Consider the following 9,598-nt stretch of genomic DNA (forward strand, 5'->3'; position numbering starts at 1 on the left):
CAGGTCATGATCTCACTGTTCGTGAGTTCAAGCCCCACGTGGGGCTCTGTGCGGATGGCACAGAGCCTGCTTGGGACTCTCTCTCTCTCCCTCTCTCTTTGTCCCTCCCCCGCTCATGCTCTCCTGCACTCTCTCTCAAATTAATAAATCAACTTAAAAAAAAAATGTCTTGGAGTAAACTGTATGCTTTAAAATGGCTAGTGGTTAATTTTATGTGAATTTTCCCTCAATAAAAAAAAAAAGAGTAATAGAAAGAATTGTACAGAGATATACACACACACCCTTCCATCCTTGCCTGCAGCTCCCACCCCGCCTCCTCCCCCTCCTCCTGGGCTCCCCAACCCCCTCCCCCGCCCCCCCCCCACTTTAAAACCTGGACCCTTCCCACAGGTTCCCGGAAGTGACTCACAGAGCTTGCCGCACAGGACAGCAGTGTGAGCCCTGCTCCAGGGAACAAAGGCAGCTGAGACCCCAGCGTGCCCACAGCGACAGACATCTGGACCTGTGACTGTCCCCGGGGGCAGATGACAAAGCTGTACCTGAGAGCAGAGCCAAGGGCCCACAGAGAATCAGCTGGCTCAGGTGGACAGGGAGTCCCCCACCCCCGCCTGCCCCGTCCCCGGCTCGTGCCCTCTGCACGGGCTGGCCTGCAAGAATGGCACCATCATCCGGGCCCCACCCCCGTGTTCACACCCGTGTGTGGTCCCCACGTACGTCTGGGCTGACCTGGGACTCCGCGGAAGCAAGAGAATGCTGGCCTGGTTCCCGGCCTGAGCCAGGAGGTCTGGTGGCTTCAGCTCTGCACTTTGAGAAGCCCTGAGTTGCCACAAAAGACAGAAGGCCGTTCTGTTCAGGTGGCCATATGGAAAAGCCACACGGAGAGGGAGTGGCCCAGCTGGCCAGGCCATCCCAAGGCACCAGACGGGACAGAGAAACTCTAAGTGGTGATGTCCAACCAGCCCAGCCCGCAGAGGACAACAGCCACCATTCCTGATGGCCCAAAAGAGCTGCCAGCCATGAGCGAGAACACACTGGGGTGGCAGAGTCCCCAAGCACAGGATGGTTTGCTCCACTGATAACTAAGTGACACCAGTGGCGTGTGACAAGCGGCCTCATAACCCCCTTACATGCCCCCTGACCCACTGAGGCTGACCCTGCCTGAGCAAAAGGGAGAAAAACCGAGAAACAAGCAAATCCCACCCTCCGGTGGAACTCCTTCCTGCCACCTGGGAGAAGCACTTGGTTCTGCATCAGCTCACCTTGGCTCCAGCAGGTGCAGAGGCAAGGCCCTGGGCCCCAGGAGACAGGGCACCCTGCACCCCCACCGCTGGCTGGGGCCACTATTGTACCTGCAGCCCACCTCCCAAGCCTGCACTCCTGCTGCCCCCCGGCACTGACCGAGAACTCGGGCCCCCCGTCCCCTGCCCAACGCCCAGACCCCAACACCTACCTCAACCACCTTCCCCCACTGGGAGATGGGTGGAGTCCCAAAGCCCAGCTTCACCACCCCCAGGAAGCCCTCCTGGTGCACCGGCCCTCTACCCCTACACCCAGCATCTCACGGCCAGGGACCATCTCTCTGCCTGCCAAATGTGGGAGCCCCAAGACCCTGTGTGGGATCCCGGGTGCTCTCCCAGCAGCGGGTGGCATGGGCCCAGCTGGTGGCAGACACCCCGTCCGCCACCAGGGATATCAGGAAGGTCACCTCCACGCAAGGAGGCCACAGGGGCTCTGGCCACACCACTTGGAAACAAGGAAAATGAGGATCGGAGAACCTTGTCGCCAACATCCAGTGATCGGGGTATGTCTGGTCTATATTTTCTGTACTCCTGGTTCTTTGGCATCTGGAGCCTTGCTGACCAGGAGGGACGGTCCCTCATGGGGTTAGCCAGTTCCCAGAGAGGGCAGACAGCTCACCAGTGGAGGGCACACATCTCACACGCAAAGCAATCGGTCCAGAGCCCATCCCCCGAGCCAGTATCCCCCCCGCCCTGATCACGCCAGGGCCAGGCAGCTAAGGACAGCGCACTGTCAGTTCCTGGTATTAAGCCTGGAGTGCCGACATCCCTCTGCAATAAACGAATCGCCAGCTATAAGACGCGGCGACGAACAGCACAGCCAGATAAGGAATTCGGCTGCCCCCACTCAACGAAGCTCCCTCTTTCAGAAAGCCCTGGGTGACCTAGGTAACCGGCTCTTCCAGCGACCCCACTTCTCCCCTCCTGCCCTCACTCTTGTTCCTACGCATTCAATTCACGGGTAACAGTGACCCCACAAAACCCTGGGCACCCCCACCTGGGACCCTAAGAAAGGCAGAGCCCCCAGTCCACACTCTCTCTTTACCCGTGATCTCGCTGTGTGGGCCCGCGTTCCCTCCAGGACTTGAGTCATCACCCCCCTTTCCTCAAAGTTCCCGGAGAGTCTTTGCTGAAGTGTGCCCTGCGATCATAAGGCGAGCCACGAGGGCCGGCCCAGCGACAGCACTGGCTGCGGACGGCAAATGCCCGTGGGGGCTCACGGGCACAGCACGGGCCCCCCAGGCGGCTGCCGCAGGCGTTCCTAGCCCATGGCATCACTGCCAATAGCCTGGGACCTGTGTGACAGACAGCACCTACCCCAGAGCCCGCTGACATTACTCAAACTAGCCAATCCCAGGCCTGCTTACCTCGCCTCACCCACCCCTGCCCAAGGGAGCCACAATAAAGGTTCTTGCCCACATTCTCCTCCAGCTCCCTCGGGACGCTGAGGCCTCCTTCCCCGTGTGGCCCTGGTGTTCCGCCTCCTTTTGGGAACCGTTCATCTTTTCAAGGGCAGTCTCCTGTTCCGTCGGCCGCACCATACCTGCACGATAATAAAACCTACGCTTTTGGGGCATCTGGGTGGCTCAGATGGTTAAGCACCCCACTCTTGGTTTCAGCTCAGGTCACGATCTTACAGTTTGTGGGTTCAACACCCACATCGGACTCTGTGCCAACAGTACGGAGCCTGCTTGGGATTCTCTCTCTCCCCCTCTCTCTCTGCCCCTCCCCTACTCACACACATTCCTACATTTTAAAACTGAGTGGAGCCCAGACCAACCCTGAGGTGCCCAGCTTACACCTCCAGGAGGAAGAAGCCATGATGGATGGCAGTCCCCCAGGACTCCCGGAGGCCCTGCCTAAGCCCCGCTCCTCTGTGCGGGAGCCTGCGGGTGATGCAGACCACCCGGCTGCCCCAGCCCCACTGCCACCTGCTCTGGATCCCAGAAAGCCAGAGGCAGAGCGGCCGAGGGAACACCTAGGGCTGGGTCCCCAAGTCCCACCCTCTCAGGACACTCCACTGTGGAGTAGGGGCTGTAACGGAGCTGCCCGGGCAGAGGGAGACAAAAGCCCAGAGGCAGGCGGAGGATGTGAAGTAACTTTAATCACCACCCTCAGACAGAGGCAGCAGGAGTGTCTAGTTGGGGCCATCCCCCGGAGCAGCTTGGGGCCAGCCCCTAGGTTCCGGCTGTGACGTGCTCCCGGGCCAGGCTTCCTGCATCTGGGGCGAGGGTCCAGGTGCCCGTGACCTCCAGGGCCACATCTGCAGGAGCTCAGGTCCACGGTGCTGCATGGCCAGAAGCAGCCACGTCCGAGGGCTGATGTGGCCGCAGTGGCCGTGCCCAGGGCCCGGGAGACGTGGTGGCAGCAGCTCGTCCTCAGAGCAGCGAGCTCTTCCTCTCCGACAGCAGCAGGGACTCCTTCACGACCATCAGCAGCCCCAGCTGGTTCAGGCGCCCCCGGGCCCAGAGCCGGGACAACACGAACAGGGAGATGGCAGCCAGACCTGCGCTCAGCACCACTGTGGGGGGCAGACAGACAGGAGTCAGTGACAGCCCCCACACCGGGAAGGGGGGTCTGCAGCCCAGCCCGTCCCTTCCCCAAGCTTTCCCTTGCCCCCAGGAGCGGGAGGGCCCGGTCTTCCTACCGGCTGCGGCAATAACCCCACAAGCACTTCGGTTTCCAGACTGGACTGAGTCCTGGTCCCCAAACGAGGTGGCGGTGGCATTCCCAAGATCGGTGACAGTGCCCGGGGCCACAGGGGTCCCCATGGCTGTGGCATTCCCTTCCTGGGGCGTCTCGGTTCCTGCAAGAAGTCCAGGCATTCAGTAGCTGGGGAGTCGGCGCTGAGGGCATGAGGGGCAGGGAGGGACTACACGTGTCCCAAATGCCTGGAGGGACCTTGGGGCGCATCATCTCCCAACCCAGAATGAGTAAGGTCAGTGAGCACCGCTGCCCCCATGGGGGTGCAGGCGCGGGGAAGACCCGAGTGTCCACACCCCAAGCCTGGTCACCCGCCAGAAGGTGTCCTTATCTAACGCCCGGCCCTCCCCACCCCCGCAGGCACGCTGGGATCGCAGGGCACCCACCACAGCCAAGCTCGTCGCTGGAGGCAGGGCAGTCGGGATGGCCATCGCAGAGCCAGGTGCGGGGGATGCAGGCACCACCCCACAGGCAGCGAAGCTCCCCGGCCGGGCAGGGCTGGCGACTGCAGTTGTGAACGGTGTGGTCAAGGCCATCTGGGCAGTCATCGATGCCGTCACAGGGGCAGGGGCTGCCAGTGGGCGGCAGGCACTGTCCGTCCCGGGCGCAAGGCTTGATGCCTGAGGTGCAGGGTCAGTCAGGTCCCAAACACCCACCCAAGAGAGCTGGGGTACTCTCCTCCACCCGGCCTCCGGTGACCCCTGCCTTCCAGGAACAGGCGACCCTGTAAAACCCACCCACCCTGAAGATGTCTCCCTGTTCGCTTGACCTTCCAAGGACCGGCCTCCCTGAAAGCCCCTCCTCCCAAGGCCCCACTAAGCCCACCTACCAGGAAACCCACCTCTTCTCAATCCGGCGACCCTGCAAGCCCTGTCCACCCTCGGGCCCCGCCCCATCGTGCCAGCCTGAAAGCCCCGCCCCTTCCACAAGCACCTCCCCTCCTGCGGCTCCGCCTCCTCAAGCCCCGCCCCCAGGGGGGCGCTGCGACTCACCACACTCCTCCTCATCGCTGCCATCTGGACAGTCCTTGTCGCCGTCGCAACGCAGAGGGAGGGGCACGCAGAAGCCACTGGTGCGGCACTGGAAATTGGTGGGCGGGCACGAGCCTGCAAGACGCACACAAGTGAGGTCTGGGAGGTCCGAGTCTTGGCCTCCGCCAGGGACACAACGTTACAGACTGACCACCAGGAGACCGGCCAGGTCCCAGGGCGCTGGAATGCCCCTGGTGGCCACCGTTTGCTGAGGACCCACTACGTGTGAGGCTTGCAGCGGAGCAGTTCACAGGAAAGGTCCTACTGCCCATCTCCCCCATGGTGCAGAAGACACCCTGGAGAGATAAGGTCCCAGGCTGCCGAGCTGGTGGCAGCTTCGAGGTCTGAGCCCAGGTCTCCCTGATCCAAGAGTCTACCAGGCGTGTCTCCAAGATCCATGGTTAAACAGGCTCGGGTAGGGGCCATCTGTGACCCGCCCACGGTCAGGGTCAGCAGGGCAGGTTGTATCCCACCTACTCAGCACAGGGGAAACTGAGGCCCTGGGCAGAGGACCTGCTTCATCACCCGGGCCTATCCACTCACCTCCTAAATTCCGCCCGGATCCGACCACTTTCCCCATCTGAAATGTGCCACCTCCTAGCCAGGCCCCACCCCCTAGGGACACTGGAGACCTCACAGAAGCCCATCATTCCATCACCCACCCTTGCCTCCCCTCTGCTCAAAATCGTGCCCTGGTCCCCTGACCCTCTCGCACCGAATCACTATTTTTCCCGTGTGGCCCCCAGTGCCTGGCCCAGCACAAAATGCTTCCTGGACCTCACCCTCATTCTTCCTCATCCAGCACCCTCTGTCCTGGCCTTCCCGAGGTTCTCCAAGAGGCCTGGCTTGCTTCCCCCTCCGGGCCTTTGCCTGTGCTGTTCCTTGGTCCAGTGCACCCTTTCCTGCCCCCACTTTGCAACTGGTGATTCCTCCCCAACCTTTAGATCTCAGCTGCTTTCCTGGGAGGGGTTTCATGAGACTCTCGGATGCCTGAAGCTCTACCTGCCTCTTAGAACAACTGTGCTCAAACTGGTGTCCACACAGATGGTAAGGACGCTCAGTGGAGATCAGGGCCAGGACCTTGTGACCGCAAGTCCAGGGCAGCAGCTGACAATAAGTGGATACAGGTCACACAAGGGTCCAGGCTGAGTCCGGACGAGATCTGGGCCTTCCGGGACCCTAAGCAGTGAGGCTCAGGCTGCATGCTGACCTGCTGGAGCAGCACAGAAGGGCCTGGAGCCAGGGCCAGCAGGAGGGAGTCTGCGTGACAGAGGAAAGGAATGGCCTTGAAGGCTCCCCTCCCAGGTGCAGTAGGACAGGTGACAAATAACCTGGCCTGGACCCAGCCTGGTCCCACCCCATTCGATCCTGCCCTTCTTGCCAACCCTACCTTTACTCACGGGCCTCAGCCTCCAAACCCAGTGCTCCACAGGCCTCCAGGCCCAAAGGTACCTGTGGCCTACACAGTCCCCAAGCGTGGTGGAGCCCAGAAGAGCTGTGGCCAACCTGGAGCCAGCTTCCTTCCCTGCCCCTGGGGGTCTGGAAGCCCCTGGGCGAGGCTTCCTTTCCAGGCCCGGCCGCTCTCGGCCCTGCCAACCCCCCACCTCCCTCCCTGGAGTGCTTGGCCTTCCTGGAAAATGGGAGGCAGAGCACAGCAGACCAGGCCTCCTGGGGTCAGACAGGAGGGGAAACGACCAGTGACTCAGTTTCCTCCCCTGTAAAAGGGGTTTGCTAGGAGTTCCCACTTCAGTGTCCTGAGGAGAGGAAACCACTTGTTGTGGGGTTTGGAACTTGGTTAAGGGGAGTCCTGCCTCCTTAAAGGAACCAGGAAGATTTAACCTATAAAGGTAGGGACTCCTCGGTGAGGCGGGGGACAGATAAGGTGAGAGCTCAGGTAGGAATGGGTTAAGTGTGTGAATCTGTGCTCAAGGCTGAAAGCCAGGGTCACCTGTGCCTACGGGAAGGTCACTCCCCGCCAAACTGACTCTGGGAACCTCAGAGAGGGCCACCAAGATCACTTAGGCCCAGGCGCATGTGTCCAGGGGCCTGGGGGTGACAGGGAGGGAGGAAAACCTTTCCTTCTCTAAGGCCAGAAGAGGAAGGTGCAGAGATGGGGGAGAGCGGGGGGCCTGGTGGCCCAGGAAACTCAGCCACATGGCCTCAGGGTCTGGCGAGGATTTAGGAGGCACAGCCGCTCCCAGAGGCGCCAGGTGACCGGCTACGCACGGCTAGAGGTCAGACAACCAGAGCCTGCAACAAGCCTTCCTGCCCACGCTGGGCTGAAGGTCGGCTTGGAGGTGACAAAGGGGTCCGACAAAGCCGAGCAGGAGTGGGGTGTGGGCAGGGTAGAAACAGAGTAGTTAAAGGCAGGCAGAGCCACCCAGGCGAGGGTCCCCAGCTGGGGACGGCTGGCTCTCAAAGGCCAGGTTCACCGCACACTGGAGTCCCGAGCCACGTGCCGGGGGAGTGTCCGGGACAGACCAGCGAAACAGCCAATGGCGAGGAGCCGCCGGCGCGCGGGGTGGGGTCGGACCGCCGAGGGGTACGCGCGCGGGCTGCGCAGGGCTCTCACCTGGGCTGTGGGCCAAGAACGGGATCGGGACTGGGGTCGGCGCGGCCTCCAGGCCCAGTCCGAAGCCGAGCAGCAGCCGCAGCACCAGGCCCAGGGCCGCTGTCCGCCGGGCTCCGCCCCGCGCCATGCAGCCGCTCGCCGCACCGCCCCTGCCCTGGCACTGGGCGCGCGCGGGCCGGCCTCGCTTTTATCCCAGCGCACGCGCTCAGCGGACTGGGGCGGGGCCCACGCCCCAGGTCCTCGCGGCGCCCGCGGCTAAGATCACCGTAAATGTCCGAATATGGGGACACCCACGATTTGAGGCTCTAACACACTTTTCTCAGTGACAATGTATGTCGAAAGGTGTTGGGTCCATTCGAAGTTAAAAGCTAATGGGGATGTAAAGGAACTTGTCGGGTCTACTCAACATTAAATGTTTCGCATGCATCCTACAGCAAATGTGACTGTCCAATTATCATACTTAATATGGCAGCCTCTCCCTCCAGCCTTTCTATACTCTAGGGTCTGGCGACTACTAAGTCAGCGGTAGGACTGGAATGCTGGGTTGCTCGCTGTATCCTCAGTGCCTAGAAGGGTCTGCCACAATAGTAGGCTCTTAAATATTTCGTGAATAAATGAATAAAACGCTTCCAGTGCCCGGCTTCTATCATGGGTCCTGTCCTCGCACCTGGATGTCCCTGTAAAGGCACGGACTCCGCGGCGAGGCGGGGGACCAGATAGGGCGAGAACTCAGGAAGGGATAGGTTAAGTGTGTGAACCTGAGCTCACAACTGAAAGCCAGGTCACCTGTGCCTACTGGGAGGTCACTCCCGCTGAGCTGACTCTGGGAACCACAGAGATGGCCACCAGGATCACTTAGGCCAGACGCGTGTGCTCACTCCCGGCCGCCACGCTACATTCAGTCTTCATAGCCCACCTCCTCCAGAGGTGGGGGGTTTTTCTTCCGGAACAAGATCCGCAAAGGCAGCCCTGGGGCTGTCTCTGGTCACGCTCACCCAGAAGGCACAGAAAATACAAACCGTCTGCCGGCTTCCTATCCAATCAGCTGCTGTGTTGTCTTGAAAATAAATATTTTATCTACAGCTCTGCCTTCAGAAGAAGCAACATGTTGGACCGCCAGCAGAACCTCAGCGTTGACAGGGGTGCAAGCATTTACCCCGCCCCCCCCCCCCCCCGTTTCCCATGAAGCAACACTAAAGCATCCAGATTTTCCTACAAGGGGCTCTGCGGGTTGTTGGCATGATTCAGTATGAGAAAATGTTGAAGGTTTTAGCCGCTTTTGGAGCATGTAACATATGTTGGGGCTTTTTGTTGTCGTTGTTTCAAAACCTCCCAGATTCCCCAGAGTAGAGGCTCGGCTTCCTGGCGAGAGGGCTCCGGGGTGCAGGGATAACAGCTGAAGAAGCCATCCATTTGTAGCAGCTGAGCACAGACTCCTGTCAGGTTCAAGCCAGAGTTCAGGGAGCCTGAGCGAGTTCCTGGTCCTTCCGTTCCTATTTTTCTGTCCAGGGAGTATGGCAACAGCGATGACCTCACAGGATAGCTCCAGGAAGGAGCGGAGATCAGATAGCATTTACAACAGCACCTAGCAGGCAGGAAGGTGAGGTGTCAGGCTTCTTTCCCACCCCCACTCCCTTGCCAAACTTCAAGTCTGTGTCCTAAAAGCCTGCCTCTGTGGAAGCCCTCAGGGCTGCCTACCCAGTGGCCTCGGGACACACTGCCCAGCCTTCCTCTCCTTCCTGATCTTCTTCCTGAATCGGACTCCCCCTTTGCTCCAATTAGAATCCCACCTCCTCTAGAAAGCCTTCCCTGGCTTCAGCCACAGTTTTCTCCCCTCGAGCATTTATCATTTGCGTGGTCCACGCTGGGGCTCCCTACGTACCTCCTGCCCGGGATGGTTCCCCTTCCCTGCCTTGCTCTATGCTTCCAGAGAACACGGCATTCTCAACAACCCGATCTTACCCTACGGAAGGGTTGTGGGGTTCTTCCACAGG

At 60.6% G+C, this 9,598-nt stretch overlaps 2 protein-coding genes across 5 annotated transcripts in view; one reads left to right on the forward strand and one right to left on the reverse strand.

The window, feature by feature from the left end:
* Window positions 1–9,598, forward strand: part of HNRNPM (heterogeneous nuclear ribonucleoprotein M) — a 297,965-nt gene that overhangs the window by 154,396 nt on the left and 133,971 nt on the right. The gene's annotated exons all lie outside the window — the stretch shown is intronic.
* Window positions 3,383–7,809, reverse strand: CD320 (CD320 molecule). Of its 2 annotated transcripts, none has more exons than XM_027050498.2 (5): window positions 7,605–7,805; window positions 4,994–5,107; window positions 4,388–4,621; window positions 3,946–4,104; window positions 3,383–3,819 (listed from the first exon to the last, which is right to left on the reverse strand). In XM_027050498.2, exons 1-5 carry the CDS (start codon window positions 7,729–7,731, stop codon window positions 3,677–3,679), a joined length of 777 nt encoding a protein of 258 aa, XP_026906299.1. In that variant the 5' UTR covers window positions 7,732–7,805; the 3' UTR covers window positions 3,383–3,676. The 2 variants fall into 2 exon arrangements, with proteins under 2 accessions (XP_026906299.1, XP_026906300.2); XM_027050499.2 differs by having other exon boundaries at window positions 3,680–3,819; window positions 4,388–4,725; window positions 7,605–7,809.

This window comes from Acinonyx jubatus, chromosome A2, assembly GCF_027475565.1.
Source record: "Acinonyx jubatus isolate Ajub_Pintada_27869175 chromosome A2, VMU_Ajub_asm_v1.0, whole genome shotgun sequence".
In the NCBI taxonomy this organism is placed as follows: Eukaryota; Metazoa; Chordata; class Mammalia; order Carnivora; family Felidae; genus Acinonyx; species Acinonyx jubatus.

Coding starts and splice junctions, on each gene's coding strand:
- CD320 (XM_027050498.2), bottom strand. CDS start 7,731: ATGGCGCGGGGCGGAGCCCGGCGGACAGCGGCCCTGGGCCTGGTGCTG. Junction 5,108..7,604: donor GTTCTTGGCCCACAGCCCAG/GTGAGAGCCCTG, acceptor TGCGTCTTGCAG/GCTCGTGCCCGCCCACCAAT. Junction 4,105..4,387: donor CAGCGACGAGCTTGGCTGTG/GTGGGTGCCCTG, acceptor GACTTCTTGCAG/GAACCGAGACGCCCCAGGAA.